The 27,814-nt window shown below is 43.8% G+C and overlaps 1 protein-coding gene and 1 pseudogene across 1 annotated transcript in view; both read left to right on the forward strand.

The window, feature by feature from the left end:
• KDM3B (lysine demethylase 3B) overlaps positions 1–27,814 on the forward strand; it is a 92,436-nt gene that overhangs the window by 56,234 nt on the left and 8,388 nt on the right. The window contains exons 12-22 of the mRNA XM_053566031.1: positions 3,894–4,001; positions 7,995–8,122; positions 9,790–10,069; positions 13,106–13,362; positions 16,786–17,052; positions 19,056–19,227; positions 19,639–19,729; positions 19,867–19,997; positions 23,307–23,426; positions 24,416–24,555; positions 25,938–26,114. Coding sequence (XP_053422006.1) covers positions 3,894–4,001; positions 7,995–8,122; positions 9,790–10,069; positions 13,106–13,362; positions 16,786–17,052; positions 19,056–19,227; positions 19,639–19,729; positions 19,867–19,997; positions 23,307–23,426; positions 24,416–24,555; positions 25,938–26,114 — 1,871 coding nt within the window. The remainder of the gene's footprint in view (positions 1–3,893; positions 4,002–7,994; positions 8,123–9,789; positions 10,070–13,105; positions 13,363–16,785; positions 17,053–19,055; positions 19,228–19,638; positions 19,730–19,866; positions 19,998–23,306; positions 23,427–24,415; positions 24,556–25,937; positions 26,115–27,814) is intronic.
• LOC128568417 (serine-threonine kinase receptor-associated protein-like) lies at positions 10,167–12,211 on the forward strand (annotated as a pseudogene).

Raw genomic sequence — 27,814 nt, forward strand, 5'->3', positions numbered from 1 at the left:
TGTACAAGTGCTAAAGCAATTCAATGGGGGAAGGATGGTTATTTCCAACAAATGATATCGGAACAATTATATATTTCATATGCAAAGAAAAAATGAACTTCTGTCTTTATTTCATACTACACACTAACTCTAAGTTAATATTTCTTTTAGTATTTTATGTTTCATAAACAACCTAAAATTTCTAGGAAAAATAGAAAATCTTTATGTTCATGCACTAGACAGATATTTCTTAGACACAAAAAAAGCCAAAGAAAAACAAAGGAATATGCTTTTTTTCTTGTTTTTTTTGAGATGGTCTCAAGCTGTCGCCCTGAGTAGAGTGCTATGGTGTCATAGCTCACAGCAACCTCCAACTCAAGTGATCCTCTTGCCTCAGTTTTTTGGGTTTTTTGTTTGTTTGTTTGTTTTTAAGAGACAGTCTCACTTTATCGCCCTCGGTAGAGTGCCGTGGCATCACAGCTTACAGCAACCTCCAACTCCTAGGTTTAGGTGATTCTCTTGCCTCAGGCTCCCGAGTAGCTGGGACTACAGGCGCCTGCCACAACACCCGGCTATTTTTTTGTTGTAGTTTGGCTAGGGCTGGGTTTGAACCCACCACCCTCGGTATATGGGGCCGGCGCCCTACTCACTGAGCCACGGGTGCCGCCCTCTTGCCTCAGTTTTTCCATTTTTCTATTTTTATTTTTATTTTTTGTGGTTTTTGGCCAGGGCTGGGTTTGAACCCGCCACCTCCAGCCTATGGGACCAGTGCCCTACTCCTTGAGCCACAGGCACCACCCAAAATTATATTATATTATTTATTTATTTTTTGCAGTTTTTGGCTGGGGCTGGGTTGGAACCTGCCACCTCCGGCATATGGGGCCGGCGCCCTACTCCTTTGAGCCACAGGTGCCACCCTCCCATTTTTCTATTTTTAGTAGAGACAGGGTCTCACTTTTGCTCAGGCTGATCTCAAACGCCTGACCTCAAGCAATCCACCCTCCTCAGCCTCCCAGAGTGCTAGGATTACAGATGTGAACCACCATGCCTGGCCTGTTTTTGTTTTTGAGACAGAGTCTCACTCAGTCCCCTGGATAGAGCTGTGGCATCATAGCTTATAGCAACCTCAAAGTGCTGAATTCAAGCATTCCCCTTGCCTCAGCTCCCAAGAAGCTAGGACTACAGGAGCCTGCCACGACGCTGGGCTAGTACTTTTTTTTTTTTTTTGGAGACAAAGTCTCACTCTATTGCCTAGGCTTCAGGCTAGACATCATAGCTCACAGAAACCACAAATTCCTGGGCTTAAGTGATCCTCCTGCCTCAGCTTCCCGAGTAGCTGGGACTAAAGGCTTATGCATCACTCCTGGCTAATTTTTTGAAGTTTTTGGTAGAGATAAGAGTCTTGCTGTTCCCAGTGGTCTCCAACTCCTGGCCTCAAGTATTCCTCCCATCTTAGCCTCTGAAAGTGCTAGGATTAGAGGCATGAGCCACCACCCCCAAACTGATACAAATTTTTTTTTTTTTTTTTTAGAGACAGAGTCTCACTTTGTCACCCTTGGTAGAGTGCCATGGCATCATAACTCACAGCAACTTCCAGCTTTTGGGCTTAGGTAATTCTCTTGCCTCTGCCTCCCAAGTAGCCGGGACTACAGGCACTGGCCAGAAAGCCCAGCTTTTTTTTGTTGCAGTTTGTTCAGGGCCAGGTTCGAACCTACCACCCTCGGTATGTGGGGCCAGTGCCCTACTCAATGAGTCACAGGAGCCGCCCTGATACCAAATTTTAAATTTTCAGGTCTTCAACTATGATTATGCCATGGAACTCCAGCCTGGGTGACAGAGACCCCATTTCTCTAACAAAAAGAAAATTAGCTCTTCAAAATGCACTGGGTTTTGGGAGGGTTTTTTTACTTTGAAACACAGCCTCATTCTATTACCCTGAGTAGAATACCGTAGTGTCATAGCTCACAGCAACCACAAACTCTTGGACCCACACCATTCTCTTGTCTCAGCCTCCAGAGTAGCTGGGACTACAGGCACCTGCCATGATGCCTGGCCTGTTTTTCTAATTTGAGTAGAGAGGGATTTTGCTCTTGCTCAGACTAACCTCGAACTCCTGATTTTAAGCAATCCACCCACCTCGGCCTCCCAAAATGCTAGGATTACAGGCATGAGCCACCATACCCAGCTAAAATGCACTTTTTTTGTTTGTTTGTTGTTGTTTTGTTTTTTTGAGACAGAGTCTCACTTCGTCACCCTCGGTAGAGGGCTATGTGTTATTAGCTCACAGCAACCTCAAACTCTTGAGCCCAAGCAATTCTCTTATCTCAGCTCCCGAGTAGCTGGGACTATAGGCGCCTGACACAACACCTGGCTATTTTTAGAGACAGGGTCTCACTCTGGATCAGGCTGGTCTCGAACCCATGAGCTCAGGCAGTCCAGCTGCCTCAGCCTCCCAAACGCACTGTTAAAAAAATGAAAAGACTAGCTACAGATTAGGAGAAAAGATTTACTAATCACATGTTTGCTAGAATTCTTTTATCTACAGATCTTTATCTCTAGATAAAATATCTCTACATAAAGCCTTTTGTAACTCAATAATAAAAAGACAAGTCAGTTTTTAAATGGGCAGAGTTTTGAACAGATATTTCATTAACAAAGATATGCTCAATGGCAGATACGCATGTGAAAGAAAAATTATCACTGGGCCTGACAACAGTTCATGCCTGTTATCCCAGCACTTTGGGAGGTTGAAGTGGGAGGATTACTTGAGGCCAGGAGTTCGAGAACAATCTGGGCAATATAACAAGACTCTGTCTCTACTGGAAAAAAAAAATTATTATTATTCATTAAGGAAATGCAAATTAAAACCATAATGAATGTTGACTAGAATGGCTAAAGTTTTTAAAAACTTATAAAGTTGAAATTTACTGTGTGACCTGGCGATCCCACTCCTAAGTATTTAGAGAAATGAAAACATGTACACTGAAAGACTTGTACATGAATATTTACAGCAGTTTTATTCATAATAGTAAAAAATAGGAAACAGGCTGGGCAAGTTGGCTCACACCTATGATCTTAGCACTCTGGGAGGCCAAGGCAGGTGGATTTTGTGAGCTTAGGAATTCAAGACCAGCCTGAGCAAGAGCCAGACCCCGTCTCTACTAACAATAGAAAAACTAGCTGGCGGTTGTGGCAGGTGCCTGTAGTCACAGCTACTTGGCAGGCTGAGGCAAAAGGATCGTCTGAGCCCAAGAGTTTGAGGTCGCTGTGAGCTATCATGCCATGGCTCTCTACCAAGGGTGACAGAGACTCTGTCTCTGTCTCAAAAAAAAAAAAAGAAGAAAAAAATATTAGGAAACAATCCAAATGGTCACCAGCTGATGAATAAGTAAACTAAGTATGGTATATCCATACCATGGAGTACTGCTACTCATCCATAAAAAGGAATGAATTGTTGATATATGCAATAATATATATAGATCAGTTTCAAAAGCATTCTAAGTGAAAGAAACCCAACACAAATGACTGCATTCTATTTGCTTCCATTTATATGAAATTCCAAAAAAGCAAAATTTTAGCATTAGAAAATTGATCACTGGTGGCCAAGGGTTGAAGGAAGGGTTTTGACTCAAGTAAACTTTTGGAAGTTTGGGTACAAATGTTTTATATAGTGGATTGTGGTAGTGTTGATACAGTTGAATATGTTTCTCTAAACACATTGAGGTACACATTTTAAATTGAATTATATATGTAAATTATACCTCAGTAAAGCAGATTTCTAAAAAGTTAGCTGTTTTGTTTTTTTTTTTGGCCATAAGAAAACTGTCCTACAGGGTTCTGAAACCTCAGCTCACAGAAAGAGATCCATCTTGTGACCCTTATAAAATAAGTAAAATCCTTCATTTCTATTTCAGAGACAGAGGAAATAGGCGATGAAGAGGTTTTCTCCTGGTTGAAGTGTGCAAAAGGACAGTCCCATGAACCAGAGAATCTCATGCCTACACAGATCATCCCTGGCACAGGTAAGGAAGTGCCTTTTTTAAAGTGTTCTTACTTTATTTATTTGTTAATTTTTATTTGTTATTGAAGCAGAGTCTTACTTTACTGCCCTCAGTAGAGTGCTGTGGTGTCAAAGCTCACAGCAACCTCCAACTCTTGGGCTCAAGCAATTCTTTTGCCTCAGCCTTCCAAATAGCTGGGACTACAGGCACCTGCCACAATGCCCATCTTTTTTTTTTTTTTTTTTGACAGAGTGTTATTTTGTCGCCCTCGGTAGAGTGCCGTGGTGTCACACAGCTCACAGCAACCTCAAATTCTTGGGCTTAAGCGATTCTCTTGCTTCAGCCTCCCAAGTAGCTGGGACTACAGGCGTCCCTCACAGTGCCTGGCTATTTTTTGGTTGTAGTTGTAATTGTATGGCAGGCCCAGGCTAGATTCAAACTCACCAGCTCTAGTGTATGTGCTGGCACCCTAGCTTCTGGGCTACAGGCACTGAGCCACACCCAGCTATTTTTAGAGACAGGGTCTCGCTCTTGCTCAGGTTGGTCTCGAACCTGTAAGCTCAAGCAATACTCTCACCTCGAGGCGGCGCCTGTGGCTCAGTCGGTAGGGCGCTGGCCCCATATACCGAGGGTGGCGGGTTCAAACCCGGCCCCGGCCAAACTGCAACCAAAAAATAGCCGGGCATTGTGGCGGGCACCTGTAGTCCCAGCTACTCGGGAGGCTGAGGCAAGAGAATCGCTTAAGCCCAGGAGTTGGAGGTTGCTGTGAGCTGTGTGAGGCCACGGCACTCTACCGAGGGCCAGAAAGTGAGACTCTGTCTCTACAAAAAAAAAAAAAAAAAATACTCTCACCTCGGCCTCCCATAGGAGCCAATATAGTGAGCCACTGTGCCTGGCCTCCCATATAGTGAGCTACTGCACCTGGCCTTGGAAAATGTTTTTAGTTGAGATATTCACATACAATAAAATTTTTTATAGCCTTGGCAACATAGATCTCATCTCTACAATAAAAAAATATATAAATACTAGCCAGGTGTTGTGGTGCTCACCTGTAGTCTCAGCTACTCAGGCTGCTGCAGGCGGATCCCTTGAGCCCAAGAATTTGTGGCTGCAGGGTGCTGTGATTGTGCCACTACACTCCAGGCAGAGTGACAGAATGAAACCCTGTCTCTCTCTCTCTTTCTTTTTTTTTTTTTTTTTCCAAGACAGAGTCTCATTCTGGTTCCCTGACTAGTCAGAGTGTCGTCTCATTATAGCTCAAGTTCTTGGGCTCAAGTGATCCTCTTGACTCCAGTTTTTCTATTTTTAGTAGAGATGGCATGTCACTATTGTTCAGGCTGGTCTCCAACTCCTGAGCTCAGGCAATCCATCCACCTCAGCCTCCCAGAGTATTAGGATTATAGGTGAAAGCCACTGTGTCTGGCCTCACTGTCTCTTTAAAAAAAATGTTCTGGGCGGCGCCTGTGGCTCAGTGAGTAGGGCGCTGGCCCCATATGCCAAGGGTGGCGGGTTCAAACCCAGCCCCGGCCAAACTGCAACAAAAAAAATAGCCGGGCGTTGTGGCGGGCGCTTGTAGTCCCAGCTGCTCGGGAGACTGAGGCAAGAGAATCGTGTAAGCCCAAGAGTTAGAGGTTGCTGCAAGCCGTGTGACGCCACGGCACTCTACCCGAGGGCAGTACAGTGAGACTCTGTCTCTAAAAAAAAATGTGCTCAGGTGCCTATACTCCTAGCACTCTGGGAATCCGAGGTGGGTGGATTGCTTGAGCTCAGGAGTTGAGACCAGCCTGAGAAAGACCCCATCTCTACTAAAAATAGAAAAAACTAGCAAGGGTTGGTGGCACTTGGCTGTTAGTCCCAGCTACTTGGGAGGTTGAGGCAAGAGGATTGTGTAAACTCAGGAGTTTTAGGTTGCTTTGAGCTATGATGATGTCACTGTGACAGAATAAGATTTAGTCTCAAAAAAAAAAAAGATATTGAGATTGTTTATGTTTTCTGATTATTTTAAGTTTCACCAGATTTCTCTGAAAATTTATATCTTTGGGCTTTTTTTTTTTTGATTGGTTGGTTTTCTTTTTTTTTTTTTTTTTTTTTTTTTTTTTTGAGACTGAGTCTCACCATCTGTAGCCCTTGGTAGAGTGTTGTGGCATCATAACTCACAGCAACTTCAAACTCTTGAGCTCAAGTAATCCTCTTGCCTCATCCTCTTGAGTAGCTGGGACTACAGGAGCCCGCCACAATGCCCAAGTAGTTTTTCTATTGTTAATAGAGACAGGCTGTTGCTCTTAATCAGGCTAGTCTCAAACTCCTGAGCTCAGGCAGTCCACCCACCTCGGCCTCCCAAAGTATTAGGATTACAGGCATGAGCCACCATGCTCTACTGAAAATTTGTATCTTTACATGCCTGTTAGAGTGCATGTGGCTATTGCACACTCTACTCCTCCTTTCTGGTCAAAGTAGCTGGTTGTGTTTCTAGGTATTATTTCACATCCCTATGGTTAACTGGATCAAAATAGAAAGGCCCATTTCTAGTCTTCCAGAAAGATCTCTGGTTTTCAGCTTATAAAAATTCAGCTGAAAGTAATCAGGCCTCTTTAATTATAATGATGGCAGATATCTTAATAGTAGCAACAAGTATCATCCCATCTTATTTGTATCATCCCATCTTACTTCATTGATTTTTCTATAAGTTTCTGTATGCCTAGCCTGTATACTTCCATTAACATACATGTATTGAAGATGGTGAATCTGCAAAACTAATGTCTATATTCTCATCCACTTAAGATAACTTTTGGATCTATCTCTACAAAATTAAAAATTAAAAGATTAGCCAGCCATGTTGGCACACACCCCTAATCCTAACTACTTAGGAGGGTGAGGTAGGAGGATCACTGAAGTCGAGGAATTCAAGGTTACTGTGTGCTGTGATTACACCTCTGTACTACTCCTTCCTGGGTGACAGAGTGAGACCCTGTCTCAGAAAAAAAAAAAGAAAAGCTTGGCTGGGCACAGTGGCTCAAGCCTATAATCCTAGCATTCAGAGAGGCCGAGGCAGTTGGATTGCTTGAACTCATGAGTTAGAGACCAGCCTGAGCAAAATCAAGACCCCTGTCTCTACTAAAAATAGAAAAACTTGAGACAAGAGGATCACTTGAGCCCAAGAGTTAGAGGTTTCTGTGAGCTCTTATGTCATGGCACTCTACCCAGGGTGACAGCTTGAAACTCCATCAAAAAAAAAAAAAAAAAATGCTTCTAAACCAGGGGGCTTCTTGAGTACAGGGGTAGAATGCTTGTTCCCTGCTGGTTAAACTATTTAAATGTTTACCCATCAAAGTTTACATCTGTTTTGTTTTGTTTACTTTTTTCTGTTATACCTTACAGTGTAAAGTACATGATTCAAAATGTTAACACTTAAACATTAAGGAATCTATCCCTAAGGTTTATCCTGGTGGATACCTTGTTAATCTTCTTCTTTTTTTCTTTTGAGACAAAGTCTCAAGCTGACGCTCTGGGTAGAGGAGCCATGGCATCTTAGCTCACAGCAACCTCCAACTCTTGGGCTGAAGCGATCCTCTTGCCTCAGTTTTTCTTTTTTGGTAGAGATGGGGTCTCACTTTTGCTCATGCTGGTCTCAAATTTGTGAGCTCAAGTAATCCACCAACCTTGGCCTCCCAGAGTGCTAGGATTGCAGATGTGAGCCACTGTGCCCTGCCTACCTTGTTGATCTTTACTTAAGAAGGGAGAGACTACAGCTTAGTCACTCAGAGTGCACAGAACTCCAGGATCAGATAAACCAGTTAAAGTCAGTACTTTCATTTACCTACTTTATTTACTTGAGTAAATCACCTAACCTGTCTTGAGTCTCAGTTTGGTCATAAAATTCAGGATAAAAGCAGCTAACTCACTGAAATGTGGTAAAGATTTAGGGAGATACAATGTAAAGAATGTTTTTAGTACAGTATGTGGCATGTACAAATGCTATGATGTTAATTGTTACTGTTATTTTTTTCCCCCCAGCTCTTTACAATATTGGAGACATGGTACATGCTGCCCGAGGGAAGTGGGGAATTAAAGCAAACTGCCCTTGTATTAGCCGACAGAATAAATCTGTGTTGAGACCTGCTGTCACTAATGGGATGTCCCAGGTAATGTGGCGTGTGTGAGTATAACTGAGTGCAGCTTAAGTTCTTTGTACCACAAAATGCCCTATTTTCAACTCTCTTGTCCCAGGCTATTATAGGATTCCCGGGAAATTAAAGGGTGAGGAAGCCTTTCTAGAGGGAGCCCAAAAAAATTTATTCAAAAGATTTTTTTCTTGACTAGTATGACTTTCTCTTCATTCATCTTTAAACTAATTCAGACTTTGTTGAAAATACCGCAAACAGATTCTTTGCCTCTTGTCAAGATGTATACCTCAGATTTGACAGAAATTTGAAGATTTGCATGCTGAGTTCAGAGGTAGTGGTTTTCTTTTTCTGAGACAGAGTCTCACTTTGTCGCCTTTTGTAGAGTGCTCTGGCATCACAGCTCACAGCAACCTCAAACTCTGGGCTCAAGTGATTCTCTTGCCTCAGCCTCCCAAGTAATTAGAACTACAGACGCCTTCTCCCCCCCCTTCCCCTCCCCTTCCCCTGCCAAAAAGCACTCAGCTATTTTTAGAGATGGTATTGCTCTGGCTTAGGCTGGTCTCAAACCTGTGAACTCAGGCAATCCACCTGCCTTGGCCTCACAGAATGCTGGGATTATAGGCGTGAGCCACTGCACCCAACCCTGGGATATATTTTTAGTAAAGGTGACATATAAAGTATGCAAATACTCTAGATAGAGCAAATCATTTGGAAAAATTAATAATGAAGTAATATTTATTGAGCATTTACATGTACCTGAACTATGCACTATGCTAAGCCCTTTACATGTACTTTTTTTTTGAGACAGAGCCTCAAGCTTTCGCTCTGGGTAGAGTGCTGTGGCATTACAGCTCACAGCAACTGCTGGTCTCAAGTGATTCTCCTGCCTCCGCCTCCCAAGTAGCTGGGACTACAGGCACCTGCCACAACTCCCGGCTATTTTTTGGTTACAACCATCATCATTGTTCGGTGTGCCTGGGCTGGATTCGAACACACCAGCTCAGATGTATGTGGCTGGTGCCTTAGCCGCTTGACCCACAGGCGCCAAGCCTGCCTATACTATTTTAATTTTCAGACCTCTTGACCTCTATGAGGTCAAATTTTAATCACCAGTTTGCCATTGCAGAAAATGTATCAAGCATGTCACATCTTTATTTTAGATTATAAACTTCAAATTTTTTCCAGGGCTCTTTCTGTAGACCCAAACATGGTTTCTGGCATGTTTTGGGACTCAATAAATACCTGTTGAATTAAAGAATGGATGGAATAGGCTCGGTGCCATTTCTCTGTGGTTAGGGTGCCAGCCACATACACCAGGGCTAGCAGGTTCGAACCTGGCCCGGGCCTGCCAAACAACAATGACAACTACAAGAAAAATACAGCCAGGCATTGTGGCGGGCGCCTATAGTCCTAGCTACTTGAGAGGCTGAGGCAAGAGAATCGCTTAAGCCCAAGAGTTTAAGATTGCTGTGAGCTGTGACACTATGGCACTCTACCGAGGGCAACATATAATGAAACTCTGTCTCAAAAAAAAAAGAAAAGAATGGACAGAATTGTAGTTGATAGGACAGTTTCAGATTATTCTTCTCAGACATGTTTAGTGTCTGAAGCCATTATAATTGTGGTTTGTTCATTTTTCCTACCCAAGGAAAGCACCCTAACCATGCTGGCCTTCTGTGTTTTAGCTTCCTAGCATAAACCCTAGTGCCTCTTCTGGAAATGAAACTACCTTCTCAGGTGGAGGAGGAACTGCAACAATAACAACTCCAGAGCCCGACCATGTTCCCAAAGCTGACAGCACTGACATCAGAACTGACGAGCCTCCGAAAGCAGACAGTTCAGCATCAAATAGCAATAGTGAGCTAAAGGCCATTAGGCCTCCTTGTCCTGACACAGCCCAGCCCTCCTCTGCCCTGCACTGGTTGGCTGATTTAGCAACTCAGAAGGCTAAAGAAGAAACAAAAGGTGAGAGGAACATAAGCTTGCCTGTGGTGGAACTCATGAGTTATTCTGAGATTCTTTGAACTCGCACATTACCATCCACATTTATGAAACATGCCACTTGCTTTTTCTGGCTGCTCACATAAAATGAGGGGAATCTCTTTCAATTTCTTTCTAGAAGTAGAGCTTTTTTAAAAAGCAAGTGCCTGGGCACTAACCTAGGTCTCCTTTGTCAGGATTAATACCAAGTTTCCAACAGGTTTCTCAGATGGTTCTGTTACATAGCTAGGGTTGAGAGCTACACTTAGAGCAGCAATTTCCAATGGGCACAAGAATCCCCCCTGGGGACCTGTTAAAAATGCAGATTCATATGCCTCACCCAAAACTATACATTCACAATCTCTTGAGGTAAGACTAACAATCTCCATTTTTAAAAAGCACTTCAGGTGATTTAAATAGAAGTGTTCTGGAGACCCACTTGAGAACGCTATCTTAGAAAGAGAGGGAGACCAAAAATGGATGGAAACAAAAGGAGTTTGAAATCCAGATCAAGACTTCCTGCCGATACCAGTGTAGAGTGTGGGTTTCGGCTGCCCGGTTCTCCTGTTCTCCCCCTCCCCTACTTTTCCTCCCTCCCTTCCTTACCCTCCCTCCGCTACTGTGGCTCACTCCTTGAACCCTCCCTAACCCCCTCCTGACCTCCTTGCCCTCGGATTGGCCTCCTTTCCCTGATTCCCTGGCCCAGCCCCAGTGTCAGGGTGGTGGCCTTGAGGAGCCTGAGGCGCTGCAGCTGCGGAGAGAAAAGACGAGGACAATCCTCCGTTCCCTAATCCGGTCGCCCCCATGGCAGTGAGGCAGACACCGCTCACTTGCTCCAGCCACACACAACCCATGGTTGATCTGGTCTTCAGTGGCATCACGCCTTATGGGTATTTCTTAATCAGCGCTTGCAAAGATGGTAAACCTATGCTACGCCAGGGAGATACAGGAGACTGGATTAGAACATTTTGGGGTCATAAAGGTGCTGTTTGGGGTGCAACATTGAATAAGGATGCCACCAAAGCAGCTACAGCAGCTGCAGATTTCACAGCCAAAGTGTGGGATGTTGTCTCAGGAGATGAATTGATGATCCTGGCTCATAAACATATTGTCAAGACTGTGGATTTCACACAGGATAGTAATTATTTGTTAACCAGGGGACAAGATAAACTATTACGCGTATATGATTTGAACAGACCTGAAGCAGAACCTAAGGAAATTAGTGGTCACACCTCTGGTATTAAAAAGGCTCTATGGTGCAGTGATGATAAACAGATTCTTTCAGCTGACGATAAAACTGTTCAACTTTGGGATCATGCTACTATGACAGAAGTGAAATCTCTAAATTTTAATGTCTGTTAGTAGTACGGAATATATTCCTGAGGGAGAGATTTTGGTTATAACTTATGGACGATCTATTGCTTTTCATAGTGCAGTAAGTTTGGACCCAATTAAATCCTTTGAGGCTCCCGCAACCATCAATTCTGCATCACTTCATCCTGAGAAAGAATTTCTTTTTTTTTTTTTTTTCGTAGAGACAGAGTCTCACTTTATGGCCCTCGGTAGAGTGCCATGGCATCACACAGCTCACAGCAACCTCCAACTCCTGGGCTTAAGCGATTCTCTTGCCTCAGCCTCCCGAGTAGCTGGGACTACAGGCGCCCACCACAACGCCCGGCTATTTTTTGGTTGCAGTTCAGCCGGGGCCGGGTTTGAACCCACCACCCTCAGTATATGGGGCCGGCGCCTTACCGACTGAGCCACAGGCGCCACCCCTGAGAAAGAATTTCTTGTTGCGGTGGTGAAGATTTTAAACTTTATAAGTATGATTATAATAGTGGAGAAGAATTAGAATCCTACAAAGGACACTTTGGTCCTATTCACTGTGTGAGATTTAGTCCTGATGGAGAGCTCTATGCCAGTGGTTCTGAAGATGGAACATTGAGATTATGGCAAACTGTGGTAGGAAAAACATATGGCTTCTGGAAATGTGTGCTTCCTGAAGAAGATAGTGGTGACTTAGCAAAGCCAAAGATTGTTTTTTCAGAGACAACAGAAGAGCTAGAAGAAATTGATTCAGAGAATTCAGATTCCATCTATTCTTCAACTCCTGAAGTTAAGGCCTGAGCATCAAACATGTGCCACAGGTAGTATACAACTTATGGACTAAAATAAGCAAGCAGAGAAAAGCATCAGCCTTCCAGAGTTACTCTCTGCTTAAGGAAAACATAGACATAAATAATGGGGAATATACAAATAGCTCCAGTGTTGGAACAGCTAACTTGGCGTTACCTGTAAGTGAAAACTCAAGAGTATCAGATGAACGCAGGTGGAGTTATGCTCTTGTATGATGGCCTGTTGTCTTTTGTTGTTGTTGTTGTTAATTTTATTTATTTATTTTTTTTGCAGTTTTTGACCAGGGCTGGGTTTGAACCTGCCACCTCCGGCATATGGGGCTGGTGCCCTACCCCTTTGAGCCATAGGCGCCGCCCAGGCCTGTTGTCTTTTTAAAAATGAATGTGTGCAAGCCAACATCAAATTTCTCTTATTACAGTTAGATTTCTTGTAGCTGTTTATGTTATTATGGAGAAGAAAAATATATTGACTTATTTTTCTGACTTTTCCATTAAAGCAGAATGCCTTTTTTAGTTGTTTTTTGCTTTAGTCATAAAGAAGAGGGAATACATGATAAAGTAACGGGTTTGATTTCTCTTTCATTATACACTGCTTCTGAACATCTAATTGTTTTTAGTTGTCTAAATAAAATGCCTTTAAAACAAAAAATAAAATAAAAATAAAATCCAGATCAGGAAAAGAAAGAAAGAGGTAAGAGAGCTCCTCCTTAGCCATAAGACCTGTATTCATAGCTTATCAGGCTTCACTCAGATAAACCATACACAGTTTGAGGAGCAGGGGAAAGGAGAGAGTCTTCCCTCCTTTCTACTTGGTTGGTTTTTAGGAGTCACGTGTCTGGGACATTCCATATCATGCCTAATGCTATTCCCGGTTATGTTCTTACAGAAGCAGGGTCCTTGAGGTCGGTGCTCAGTAAAGAGTCTCATTCACCCTTTGGGCTGGACTCGTTCAACTCCACTGCAAAGATCTCTCCGTTGACTCCAAAGCTTTTTAACAGTCTGTTACTGGGTCCTACTGCCTCCAACAACAAAACTGAAGGCTCTAGCCTTCGAGACCTCCTTCACTCCGGTCCCGGAAAGCTTCCTCAAACCCCCTTGGACACAGGCATACCCTTCCCCCCGGTCTTCTCTACATCCTCAGCAGTAAGTGTCCTATCTACAACTCTAGCCTTTGCTGCTTTTCCACTAGACAAACATCAGAGATCTGATGATAATTGTGTTAGAGGGTATATGATGATTTGTGTTCTCTATTAGTCAAGCTGACAAGATTCTCTTTTACATTAAGTCTTGGGAATGTTTGAGATCCTTTTAAGTAGTGAACATTTTTTACCATGTTAGGAAGTCATTACAAATTGAAACATTGAAATTTTTTGGTCATCAGCAGAAAATCTGTTACATTCATCACTTGATTTTCTTGATAATATTAGACATTAAAACTTTTTTAGGGGGCGGTGCCTGCGGCTCAGCGGGTAGGGCGCCGGTCCCATATGCCAGAGGTGGTGGGTTCAAACCCAGCCCCAGCCAAAAAAAGCCACACAAAAAAAAATAATAATAATAAATAAATAAATAAATAAAACTTTTTTAGGGCGGCACCTGTGGCTCAAAGCAGTAGGCCGCCACTGGCCCCATATACAGGACGTGGTGGGTTCAAACCCAGCCCCAACCCCGGCCAAAAACTGCAAAAAAAAAAAAAAATAATCTTTTTTTTTTTGCATTACATAGTCAATGCATTCATACTATATTCTCTTGGATATATAATAGACATCTCAGACCTTTAACACATCTGAGACTGAATTGATCTTCTGCCCCTAAGCCTGTGCCTCCTTAGTTTTTCTTTTGGTTAGTCGCATTTCTATCCTTCCAGTTGCTTGTATCAAAAGTCTTAGAGAATCATTTGGGAAACCCCTGTCTTAACATTTCATATCTAATTTCTTAGCAGATCCTTTCAATTTAATCTTTAAAATGTACCTAACATTCACCCATTTCTCTTCAGCTCTACTGCTTCCTTTCTGGTCTGAGCCAACATATTTTCTCACCTAAATTTTTACAGTAAATTACTGACAGATCCCCTTGTTTCTTCTGTTTGTACTCTACAGTCTATTTTCAACAAAGTAGTTAAAGTGAGCTTTTTAAAATACAAGCCAGATCATGTCTCTTCTGCCTAAAAGTGTCCCATGGCTTCCTATTTCTCTTATAACTTAGGCAAAGTCCTTATAGTGCTTACAGATGAGCAGAGTCCAGAGCCTGACTAGGAGGCTCTAGTCTTATCTGTTTCCTTTCCCCTCACCTCTGTGACTTCATCTGCTACTCTCCTTCTTACTCAGTCTGCTCCAGCCACATCCTCCTCCTCGCTATTCCTTGAACATGGTCAGGTATGCTGTATGCTCCCTCTTTAGGGCCTTTGCACTTGTTTCATCCACTAAAAATTTCTTTCCCATTTAACCATATGGCTTGCTTCATCATCAGCTTCCTCTCCTCCCTCCTGAAATGTCATCCTCAGTAAACATGTCTTTGTACGTTACCCTTTTAAAAGGTCATTACACTCCCATCCAACACACTGTTTTCCCTGCTTTATTTTTTTTATAACACTTAACTACTGTGTTTTGTTTCTTTTCTGTCTTTCACTTCTTCTCAAGGCATTTTTACTGTTTTATTCACCAGTATATTCCTAGTGCCACAGAGTTTAATCCATAGTCATGTCTAATAAGCATTTATTGAATGAATGAATTCAGGGGATACAAAACTTTAAAAATACAAATGGGTTTATATGAAAAGTCTCCTTCCCATCCTTATCTCCCCATCATTCGTTTCCCATTCTGGAGGTTAATATTTTTTCTTGAGTACTATACTTCAGTGGTATTATCATGTATTTATAGTTTTTGACCCCCCCCACCACCTTTTTTTTTTTTTTTTTTTTTTTTGCAGTTTTTGGCCAGGGCTGGGTTTGAACCCGCCACCTCCTGCATATGGGGCCAGCGCTCCACTCCATTGAGCCACAGGTGCCGCCCTGTTCCCCTTCTTTTTAACACATACTCTACACCTTGCTTTTCTGCTTGTTTGGAATGATTCTGCAGATCATTCCAAACAAGTAAATAAATATATTTCTCATTCTATTTTATGATTAATGGCTGAAATTTGATGAACTGTGTGTGGCTGAACAGTGCACAATTTGGGTTATTTGGTTCTCTTGTTTGTTTAAAAAAGCAAACAAGGCCAGGTGTTGTGGCTCTTACCTATAATCCCAGTGCTTTGGGAGACCAAAGCCAGTAGGATTGCTTGAGGCCAGGAATTCAAGACCTATCTGGGCATTATTTTTTTTGTGTGTGGAGACAGAGTCTCACTTTATGGCCCTCAGTAGAGTGCCATGGCATCACACAGCTCACAGCAACCTCCAACTCCTGGGCTTATGCGATTCTCTTGCCTCGGCCTCCCGAGTAGCTGGGACTACAGGCGCTCACCACAACGCCCGGCTATTTTGGTTGCAGTTTGGCCGGGGCTGGGTTTGAACCCACCACCCTCAGTATATGGGGCCGGCGCCTTACTGACTGAGCCACAGGCGCCGCCCCCTATCTGGGCATTATAGCAAGACCCCATCTCTTAATTTTTTTCTTTTTTTTAATTAGCTGGGGATGGTGACATATGCCTGTAGTCCCAGTTACCTGTGAAGTTGAGGTGGGAGGATCGTTTAAGCCCAAGGGTTTAAAGTTATAGGGTGCTATGATCATGCCACTGCACTGTAGTCTGGGCAACAGAGTGAGATCTCTCAAAAAAAATGGCAAACAAAACTATTATTTTGGGCTCTATTTTATTTGTATTTGCTCATATTCCCAGTTCCTTTTTAATTTCCGAAGATAATATGTGATTACATACTTGATGGCACTAATGACTAGTGGCACTTTAGGCATAAAATTATTAAGTTTATAAAAGCTCTCCCCCTTTCAGTTCCGTGACCTTAGGTATGTTGCTTTCATCTCTAGCCTGAGCTTTCCCATCAGCTGAAACAGATTAAAAGATTCTCAGTGGGATGGTAGGGAGAGAAGAATTGGAAAGTAGGAGAATGCTTTCAAAATACATTGGTTCTTCTTGGACACTGTTATACCCTTTATTGTTGTATACCCTGATAGAAAACCACTGCCTTGCAAGTCATTTCAGCCAGTTAATTGAAGGATTATATCCCTTGGACATGCTGGCTAGAAAAGATTTAGTCACTTCCAAACTAAATGATCTTTTTTCACTCAGTTACAGCATTTTGTGATCTCTGCAGTCTATGTGCATATGCAAAATACAGGACTGAGAGCCAGAGGTATTTCTTAGGTCTCAAATCTCTTAAAGCAGAAGGGATCTTTATATACTTTCCTTTAATGAATGTAAGGCAAGAAAAAGGATATGAAGGATAGAGGAATTTAAGATACTGACTTGTTAGTGCCCCCCAGCCCCTATTGCAAAGCTATTCTAATTACTTTGGTAGAATTAAAGAGGTCAGAATTCCCGTGCATATAGCAGTTTTGACAATGCTTTTCTGATGGTGCCTCAGTCAAGCTTACCTGATGGGTTTGTGTCTGTCAGGGAGTGAAGAGCAAGGCCAGCCTACCCAACTTTCTTGACCACATCATTGCCTCAGTGGTGGAAAACAAGAAAACCTCAGATTCCTCAAAGCGGGCTTGCAACTTGACTGATACCCAAAAGGAAGTGAAGGAGATGGTGATGGGGTTAAACGTACTAGACCCCCATACTTCTCACTCCTGGCTCTGTGATGGGAGGCTTCTGTGTCTCCATGACCCCAGCAACAAAAACAATTGGAAGATCTTCCGGGAGTGTTGGAAGCAAGGTCAGGTAAGGAAGAATAAGTAGTCCCAGTGCCAACTGTCTGCCTGCTTGCCATTCCTACCAAGATAATTCCAGGTCTCTCTGGGAGATCTTTTGCCAGGGATATTTATTTATTTATCTGTTTATTTATTTTTACAACACTGTAAGTTTAATTTACTACAAATATCACATACTAAATATACGATTCCAATTCATTAAAATGAACAGTACAAGAATACAAAAGTAAATTGTCACATCTTATTCCTGACACCACTTGTCAGGGCCCAAGACTGACCAGGTCTTGGGCCCGGCTTAACTAGGTTCGGGACGCAGACCGCTAAGTTACCTTGCTCAGGTCTGTTAGGTGCCTGAGGGCTATCTACTTTAGCTGGAGAGAGAGAGTGTCTTAGAGAGAGTAAAGCAGTCTTAGAATAGATAGATCTTAGTCTTTAGTAGAGCTTGGTAATCTTCAGCAGAGAGACGCCGTGCTGGCGTTCTGCAGGCAGGAGAGGAGACAGAGTCAGAATAAGCGCGTCAGTGATAGAATGCACGTGCTCTCGACTGCCTTCTCCTCCAGCCTAATATAAGGCTGATCTCGTGCCTCTCAACACCACAGGTGTAGAGACTGCCAATTCACCACTGCTCTCATGCTTGTTAGAGCTAAATCCCTCTCCATGCCCTTTCCACCAAGGTGTTCCATTATTGAGCTATACAGGTATTTCTAATAACTCTCACTCCTCCTAGCCATAGGCTATATGGGCTGCTACAGTAAATATCACAACATTTAAGTATGGCTTCACATAGGCAACAGGAAATGCCGAGTATTGTTATTTGCCAGGGATATTTAGACGTAGTAACTTTGCTATAATAGCCTTGCTACTCTGAGTTGTTTGAGGTTTTTTAAATCAAGGAGATTCCTAAAAATACACTGTTCATCCTTTTATTTCTAAGTTATATAGTTCTGTGTTCTTAACAGGGCAATTGAAATTCTTGTTAGGTATTGATCTGGCATTGATGACACCTTTGGAGGAAATCCTTGAATGTGATACAAGGTGAGGTGAGAACATTGATGGAAGTAGATGGTAATTTTCTAGGTAAATGTTTTAAGGCCACAGAAGTTTATGTAATAGTATAACAACACTTGCCTGGCACAGAGGCTCACATCTATCCTAGCACTCTGAGAAGCCAAGGCGGGTGGATTGCCTAAGCTCACAGGTTTGAGACCAGCCTAAGCCAGAGTGAGACCTCATCTCTAAAAATAGCCAGGCATTGTGGCAGGTGCCTATAGTCCCAGCTACTTGGGAGTCTGAGGCAAGACAGGGTGACAAAGTGTGACTCTGTCTCCAAAAAAAATAGTATGACAACACTTCCTACTTTTCATATATTAACAGGTGGTTGAGGAAGGGTTAGCTTATGGGATTGCCTAGTTCTATACTTTCAAATGTAAGGAAATGTTCTCCAAGTTGCATTTTTCAGTTTTTTGTCCTCACTTCAGAACAGTGGTAGATCCCAGGGTAACAAATGATTTCTGACACATCCCCAGCATAAGGATCAAATGTAATGTGGTAGCTCGGTGCCTGTAGCTCAGCGGCTAGGGCACCAGCCACATACACCGGAGCTGGCAGGTTCAAATCCAGCCCAGGCCTGCCTAGCAACAATGACAACTACAACCAAAAAATAGCCAGGCGTTGTGGTGGGTGTCCGTAGTCCCAACTACTTAGGAGGCTGAGGCAAGAGAATCACATAAGCCCAAGAGTTTGAGGTTGCTGTGAGCTGTAATGCCATGGCACTCTACCGAGGGTGACAAAAGTAAAACTCTGTCTCAAACAGACAAATGTAATGTAGTAGAAGGAGTGTCCATTCCCTTTAGCTGACAGATGAAAGTCCATAGGTTACAAAACTAGGAAGGAACAATAGAGCTTCATGGAGAAGAAGAGGCCCTTTCCAGGAAATCCTCCTATTCTGTCTCTTAGCCCTGGACTTAAAAGTATTTCTAGATGGCTCTGATTGCGATATTTTTATTTCCACAGCCAGTGCTGGTTTCAGGGGTGCATAAAAAGCTCAAGTCTGAACTCTGGAAGCCAGAAGCCTTTAGCCAGGAATTTGGAGACCAGGATGTGGATTTGGTGAACTGCAGGAACTGTGCTATAATTTCTGATGTGAAAGTTCGGGATTTTTGGGATGGTTTCGAGATTATATGCAGTAAGTACCTTTGATATCTAGTTTAGGAAGGGCAGACTAGGAAATAAGCACCTGTATACCCAGCCCTATTCCTTCAATAATAATTCTCTTAGTGAAAGGAACATTCTCTTCTGTGCTGAGGTAGTTTGTGTGGCGTCACATGACTCCCAGTGCACACTGAAGATGAAGCATGTGATTCCATGGGGATGTATGGAGTGCTTTCACTCTCAGAGAGGGGGACAGAATACTTATGAGATAGGAAAATCTGGCATATGCTAAAACAATGGGTGAGGAAAACAAAGCCCACCTCATCCATTATGATAGTTTATAATGTGAAATAAGAGTTTAGTATCCTAAAACTTTTAGTCACTGCTGAAAAGTGGACAGCAGCCAAACCAGTGGATGTTTGTGAGAATACCATCTCTCTTCCAGAGCGACTAAGGTCTGAAGATGGACAACCAATGGTGCTTAAACTCAAGGACTGGCCTCCTGGGGAAGATTTTCGAGACATGATGCCAACGAGGTTAGTGACCTACAGTGGTATCATCTCTGAGACTTATACTTGACTGAAGCCACCACAAAGTAATTATAGAAAAGTGAACTCTGTCTCTTTGTTTTCTTCCTCTAACAAGCTAAGTCATCTTTCCTGCCCTGTTGTAGGTTTGAAGATCTGATGGAGAACCTTCCTCTACCAGAATATACCAAACGAGATGGCAGGCTCAATCTGGCTTCTAGGCTACCCAGCTACTTTGTAAGGCCTGATCTTGGCCCCAAGATGTACAACGCCTATGGTATGAGGAAGAGAGGCGAGAATTGCCTTTTGGGGAACTACTATCATTTCACCTATACAGGGAGGTCTGTGGTCAGGGGTGATATGCATAGAAATGATCAAAGGCAGGAAGCAGGTGCTAAAGAAGTGAATAGTATCCAGGATGGTGTAAGATATGTTTGCTTTTCTTATATTGAGGTTTTTTTTGTTTGTTTTTGAGACAGAGTCTCACTATGTCACCCTTGGTAGACTGCCGTGGTGTCTCAACTCACAGCAACCTCAAACTCTTGGGCTTAAGCAATTCTCTTACCTCAGCCTCCCAAGTAGCTGGGACTATAGGCACCCACCACAAAGCTGGTCTTTTTTCTTTTCTTTTCTTTTTTTTTAGAGATGGGGTCTCACTATGTTACCCAGGCTGGAGTGCAGTGGCTATTCACAGGCTCAATCCCAGTACTGATCAGCATGGGACCTTTGACCCGCTCTGTTTCAGACCTGGGCCGGTTCACCCCTCCTGGCCCCGTGCTCCTGGGAGGTCACCATATTGATGCTGAACTTAGTACAGACACCCAAACGGCATAGTGCACTACAGCCCAGAACTCAAGGACTCAAGCAATCCTCCTGTTTCAGTCTCCCAAGTAGCTGGGACTACAACCATGCACCCTGGCTATTTTCTTGTTGCAGTTGTCATTGTTGTTTAGCTGGCCCTGGGCCAGCTTGAACCCGCCATGTTCGGTGCATGTGGCTGGCGTAATAACCACTGTGCTACGAGCGCCAAGCCTTTCTCATATTGCTGTAATGTCCATGTGAGCCCAGTCCATAAGCTTGTATGTCTCCAGTAGTAAGAAAATTTCCTCTCAAAAACTCCACTCAAGTCTCTCTCTCCTTCTGTCCATCATGAGAGGGACCCACTTCAACTCTCTTTTGGAAGTGTTCTACGCTTGGCGCCTGTGATTCAGTGACTAGGGTGCCAGCCATGTACACTGGAGCAGGTGGGTTCAAATCCAGCCGAGGCCTGCCAAACAACAATGACAACTACAACCAAAAAATAGCTGGGTGGTGTGGCGGGCGCCTGTAGTCCCAGCTACTTGGGAGGCTGAGGCAAGAGAATCGCTTAAGCCCAAGAGTTTGAGAGTTTGAGGTTGCTGTGAGCTGTGACGCCACGACACTCTACCAAGGGTAACATGGTAAGACTCTGTCTTAAAAAAAAAAAAAAAAAAAGATGGGCGGCCCCTGTGGCTCAAGGAGTAGGGCGCCGGTCCCATATGCCGGAGGTGGCCGGTTCAAACCCAGCCCCGGCCAAAAACCACAAAAAAAAAAAAAAAAAAAAGAGGTGCTCTAAACATTCTCTTTGTTCTTCCTAAATAAAATGTCTCTTCGTTACAAGTTTAAAAAAATAATACTCTAGCCGGGCGTTGTGGCGGGCGCCTGTGGTCCCAGCTGCTCGGGAGGCTGAGGCAGGAGAATCTCTTAAGCCCAGGAGTTGGAGGTTGCTGTGAGCTGCGTGAGGCCACGAGTGCCGAGGGCCATAAAGTGAGACTCTGTCTCTACAAAAAAAAAAATAAATGAAATAAATAATAATACTCAAGGAGAGACATTTTCAGTTCTAAGAGACTTGGGAAAATAATAACAAAGAAAGAAAGCTGGGAAGTGTGCTACTAGCCAATACTTATGCCAGTAATGACCTGCATCACTCTGAAAACTTAGCTTTATTTGAATGTGCCAAATGCCCATATCTGTTTTACTTTTGCTTTCTTTCTTTTTTTTTTTTTTCTTAAGACAGAGTCTTGCTTTGTCGACCAAGCTAGAGTGCCATGGGTTCAGCCTAGCTCACAACAACCTCAAACTCTCTTTAAGCAATCCTCCTGCCTCGGCCTCCCAAGCAGCTGGTACTACAAGTGTGCACCACCACGGCCAGCTAATTTTTTCTATTTTTTAGTAGAGACGGGGTCTCACTCTTGCTCGGGCTGATCTCCAATTCCTGGCTCAGGCAATCCTCCTGCCTCAGCCTCCCAGAGTGCTAAGATTACAGGTGTGAACCAGCATGCCCACACTGTTTTGCTTTTCATGGAGAGAGCATTTTTTGAGAGTGGATTGCTTCCATGACCAGAGCTAATGTATTATGTAAACCAACCAACTACGTCGGCCTAGGTAGAGTGCTGTGGCATCACAGCTCACAGCAACCTCAAACTCTTAGGCTTAAGCGATTCTCCTGCCTCAGCCTCCCAGGTAGCTGGGACCACAGGCACCCGCCACAACACCCAGCTTCTTTTTGTTGTTGCCGTTGTCTTTGTCGTTTATCGGGTGTGGGCCAGGTTCAAACCCGCTTGCCTCAGTATATGTGGCTGGTGCCCTAACCACTGAGTTATGGGCACCGCCAACCAAGAAATCAATCTTAAAACAATGAAGAGAGTAATTTTTTTTTTTTTTTTTAAAGACAGAGTCTTACTTTGTTGCCCTCAGTAGAGTGCCCAGGCATCAGAGCTCACAGGAACCTCAAATTCTTGGGCTCAGATGATTCTCTTGTCTCAGCCTCCCAAGTATCTGGGACTACAGGTGCTTGCCACAGTGCCTGGCTATTTTTTTAGAGATGGATTCTTGCATTTGCTCAGGCTGGTCTCAAACCTGTGAGCTCAGGCAATCCACCCATCTCAGCCTCTCAAGAGTGCTAGGATTACAGGCATGAGACACTCCCGGCCTAAGAGAATGATTTCTTTTTTTTTTTTTTTTTTTTGTAGAGACAGAGTTTCACCTCATAGCCCTTGGTAGAGTGCCATGGCATCATACAGCTCACAGCAACCTCCAACTCCTGGGCTTAAGCGATTCTCTTGCCTCAGCCTCCCGAGCAGCTGGGATTACAGGCGCCCGCCACAACGCCCAGCTATTTTTTGGTTGCAGTTCAGCCGGGGCCGGGTTTGAACCCGCCACCCTTGGTATATGGGCCGGTGCCCTACCAACTGAGCCACAGGCGCCGCCCGAGAATGATTTCTTAATAAATAGGTAATACTTTACTCTCCCAAGGTGAGTGGATTGCCGAAGTTTAGGAATTCTATACCAGCCTGAGCCAGAGTGAGACCCTATCTCTAAAAACAGCCGGGTGTTGTGGTGGGTGCCTGTAGTCCCAGCTACTCGGGAGGCTGAGGCAAGAGAATCACTTGAGTCTAAGAGTTGGAGGTTACTATGAGCCATGATGCTATGGCACTCTATCCATGGCAACAAAATAGGACTGTCTCAAAAAAAAAAAAAATCCTCCATCATGTTTTCAGTTGTAGGATCTATGTGAATTCTTCAGAATGTTGTCCCTTCACTTTGTATATTTTCCTTTCACCTTTAGGCTTGATAACAGCAGAAGATAGAAGAGTTGGCACAACAAATCTTCACTTAGATGTGTCTGATGCTGTTAATGTGATGGTGTATGTTGGGATCCCCATCGGGGAGGGTGCTCACGATGAAGGTATGATTTCTAGAAGCTACTGCCTCAGAATTGTGAGGTTCGACTTCAAGAGTACAATTAGTTATTTTCCCCCTCAGTCAGGGCTAGAGCTTCTCGTTTTTTTTTTCTTTTTATTCCCCCAGTGGCTTTTTCCTAAGTTTCCACCAGGCCTGATGCATAGTAGGTTCATAGTGGATGGTGTAGACAAAGGGAGATTCTAGCAGAGAAGATACTACTTGTGTATCTTTACCAGAGCCATCCTCTCTCTGGGAATGCTGCCTTTTCCACTGAATTTGTAGCATCACAAAGAGGAATAAAGAAGACAGGGCAAACTAGCCTACTTGGCCTATCAGCCAGGTAAGCTGTAAGTGATAGATGATAAACCACAGAAGTATAAAAGCAATGTTTTGCTTTATTTTTATTTCCTGCCATCTCACTGTTAAAATCAATATGTATTCATTATAGAAGTTTCCGGAAAAAAGAGAAATTCTTTAAAAAGAAAATAACTCAGAATCTCAAGGTTGAAGGATGAGTTTTATTACCTTGGTATATTTTCTGTTATACATTTCCTATTGATGCTGGGCACTTGTGGACCCTTCCATTATGAGAAGCCAACCTCTGAACTTGCCAGAGAAGATTTGTGGGTCTTAAGTCCACAGAATCTTAAAGATGGAAGAGATCTTGAAAAAGTAGACTGCATTTACTTGTAGCAGGACATAGCCTGTGAGTTAAACATAAGATGTGACCGCACAATAAATGTGTTATAAAGGAAAACTAAAAATTGCTGAATCTCTATTAAGTAAGAGAAGTTTAGTGTTGCTCCTTCTGTGTATAGGGAGCTTAGACCTAATATGAATTTTTTTCCAATATGAATTTTGATTCTTTGATTCTGCATTATATCATTCCAGAGAGGTAGAGACTAAAGTTGTTCAAACTGGACATTTTGCTTTACTCAGATGTACTAAGTAAAGTGGCTGACTGCATTAAAAGTGTCTTTCTGCTCATTTCAGAGGTACTCAAGACGATTGATGAGGGAGATGCTGATGAGGTGACAAAACAGAGGATTCATGATGGAAAAGAGAAGCCAGGTGCTTTATGGCACATTTATGCCGCCAAGGATGCAGAGAAGATCCGGGAGCTACTCCGGAAGGTACGTACCTGGATGAACTGTGCTCTCAGCTCCAGTGATTGGGAGGCCAAGCTAGCCTGCTGAGGGTTTCTCATGTGGAGTGTCTTGACATTAAAGACCTGTTGACTGGGGCGGCGCCTGTGGCTCAGTGAGTAGGGCGCCGGCCCCATATGCCGAGGGTGGCGGGTTCAAACCCAGCCCCCGCCAAACTGCAACAACAAAAAAAAATAGCCGGGCGTTGTGGCGGGCGCCTGTAGTCCCAGCTGCTCGGGAGGCTGAGGCAAGAGAATCGCATAAGCCCAAGACTTAGAGGTTGCTGTGAGCCGTGTGATGCCATGGCACTCTACCCGAGGGCAGTACAGTGAGACTCTGTCTCTACAAAAAAAAAAAAAAGACCTGTTGACTGGGCGGCACCTGGGGCTCAGTGGGTAGGGTGCTGCCCCCATATACTGAGGGTGGCGGGTTCAAGCCTGGCCCTGGCCAAACTGCAACAAAAAAATAGCCAGGCGTTGTGGCAGGCACCTGTAATCCCAGTTACTCGGGAGGCTGAGGCAGGAGAATTGCTTAAGCCCAGGAGTTGGGGGTTTGCTGTGAACTGTGATGCCCTGGCACTCTACCAAGGGCAATAAAGTGAGAGTCTGTCTCTACAAAAAATAAATAAATAAATATAAAAATAATTTTTTTTTTTGTTTTTGAGACAGTTTCACTTTGTCACCCTCAGTAGTGTGCTGTAGCATCATAGCTCACAGCAACTTCCGACTGTTGGGCTAAAGTGATTCTCTTGCCTCAGCCTCCCAAGTAGGTGGGACTACAGGCATCCGCCACAGTGCCTGGCTGTTTTTAGAGATAGGGTCTCACTCTGGCTCAGGTTAGTTTGGAACTCCTGAGCTCAGTGCAGTCCACCCACCTTGGCCTCCCAAAGTACTGGGATTACAAGCGTGAGCCACCTCATCCAGCCTATTTTTATTTTTTTTAATGAAGAAATATGGGTTCCCTTTATTTATTTATTTATTTATTTATTTTGCAGTTTTTAGCCAGGGCTGGGTTTGAACCCGCCTCCGCTGGCATATGGGGCCGGCACCCTACTCCTTTGAGCCACAGGCACCACCCCTTTTTTTTCTTTTTTGAGACAGTCTCACTTTGTCACCCTGGGTAGAATGTGACCATAGTTCATAGCAACCTCAAACTCTTGGGCTTAAGAAATCTTCCTGCCTCAGGCTCCTAAGTAGCTGGGACTACAGGTACCCACCACTATACTGGGCTAGTTTTTCTACTTTTTAGTAGAGACAGGGTCTCACTGTTTGTTAGGGTGGTCTCCTACTCCTGAACTCCAGCTATCTACTGTGCCTGGCCTGTTAACAAATTTTAAGTTTTCTTTCTTGGGATGTTTATGACGGCTTCAGGTTGGAGAAGAGCAAGGCCAAGAGAATCCTCCTGATCATGACCCAATTCATGACCAAAGTTGGTACCTGGACCAGACCCTCCGTAAGCGACTTTATGAGGAGTATGGTGTGCAAGGCTGGGCCATTGTGCAGTTTCTAGGTGATGCTGTCTTCATACCTGCTGGAGCCCCACACCAGGTAGGTTCCCTGTGGGGCTGGGTTCAGCAGTTCCATGGGCTTCCTTATTTCTCCCTTTCTTGCTAATCTAAAAAGAGATATAAATGGCTATATTAGATTGATTTCTCTTAAACTATAACTTATGTTTTGGTTTTCAATTTTCTTACTTGTAATTCTTTTTTTCTTTTCTTTTCTTTTTTTTTTTTTTGAGACAGAGTCTCTTTTGTCGCCCTCGGTAGAGTGCTGTGGCGTCACAGATCACAGCAACCTCCCAACTCTTGGGCTTTTTTTTTTTTGTAGAGATAGAGTTTCACTTTATGGCCCTGGGTAGAGTGCCATGGCATCACACAAGCTCACAGCAACCTCCAGCTCCTGGGCTTAAGCAATTCTCTTGCCTCAGCCTCCCAAGCAGCTGGGACTACAGGCGCCCGCCACAACGCCTGGCTATTTTTTTGTTGCAGTTTTGCTGGGGCCGGGTTTGAACCCGCCACCCTCGGTATATGGGGCCGGTGCCTTACCGACTGAGCCACAGGTGCTGCCCCAACTCTTCGGCTTAAATGATTCTCTTGCCTGAGCCTCCCAAAAGCTAGGACCACAGTCACCCGCCAAAACACCCGACTATTTTTTTTGTTGTTGTTGCAGTTGTCATTGTTGTTTTAGCAGGCCCAGGCCAGGTTCAACCCACCAGCCTCAGTGTGTGTGGCCAGCGCCCTGCCCACTGAGCTACGGGTGCCACCCTTCTTACTTGTAATTTTAATGCTCGTTTTAAAAATTATAAGCAAGGCCAGGCACAGTAGCTCACACCTATAATCCCAGCACTCTGGGAGGCTGAGGTGGGCATATTACCTGAACTCACAGGTTCAAGAACAGCCTGAGCTAGAGTGAGACCCCCGTCTCGAAAAATAGCCGGGCATTGTGGTGGGCACCTGCAGTCCCAGCTACTGAGGAGGCTGAGGCAAGAGAATCGCTTGAGCCCGAGAGTCTGAGGTTGCCATGAGCTGTGACGACTCAACACTGTATCCAGGGTGACGAAGTGAGGCTGTCTCAAAAAATAAAAATTTTAAGGAGAGGCAGGGTATGGTAGCTCACACCTGTAATCCTAGCATGCTGGGAGGCTGAGGTACGTAAATTGCTTGAGCTTAGGAGTTCAAGACCATCCTGAGCAAGAGTGAGACCCTGTCTCTAAAAAAAAAAAAAAATGCTGGGCATTATGGTGGGCCTCTATAGTCCCAGCTACTTGGAAGACTAAGGCGATAGGATTGCTTGAGCCCAAGAATTTGGGTTGCTGTGAGATATGATGCCTCGGTACTCTACAGAGGGTGACAAAATGAGACTCTGTCTAAAGAAATAAATAAATAAAAATTTTAAACTGTGCAGACAATTAAATTGATAAGTTCCAACCAATTACCCATACCATACCCTTCTGTTTTCTTGCTCTTTTGGTTTTTTTTGAGACAGAGTCTTATGTCACCCTGGGTAGAGTGCCGTGGTGTCACAACTCAAAGCAACCTCAAAGTCTTAGGCTTAAGTGATTCTCTTACCTCAGCCTCCGAAGTAGCTGGGCCTATGGGTGCCCGCCACAGCACCTGGCTATTTTTGTTGTTGTTGCAGCTGTCGTTGTTTTTTTTGTTTGTTTGTTTTTTGTTTTTTTTAGCTGGCCCAGGCCAGGTTCAAACTTGCCAGCCTCAGTGTATGTGGCCAGTGCCCTACCCACTGAGCTA

The sequence above is a fragment of the Nycticebus coucang genome, chromosome 17 (genome assembly GCF_027406575.1).
Source record: "Nycticebus coucang isolate mNycCou1 chromosome 17, mNycCou1.pri, whole genome shotgun sequence".
In the NCBI taxonomy this organism is placed as follows: Eukaryota; Metazoa; Chordata; class Mammalia; order Primates; family Lorisidae; genus Nycticebus; species Nycticebus coucang.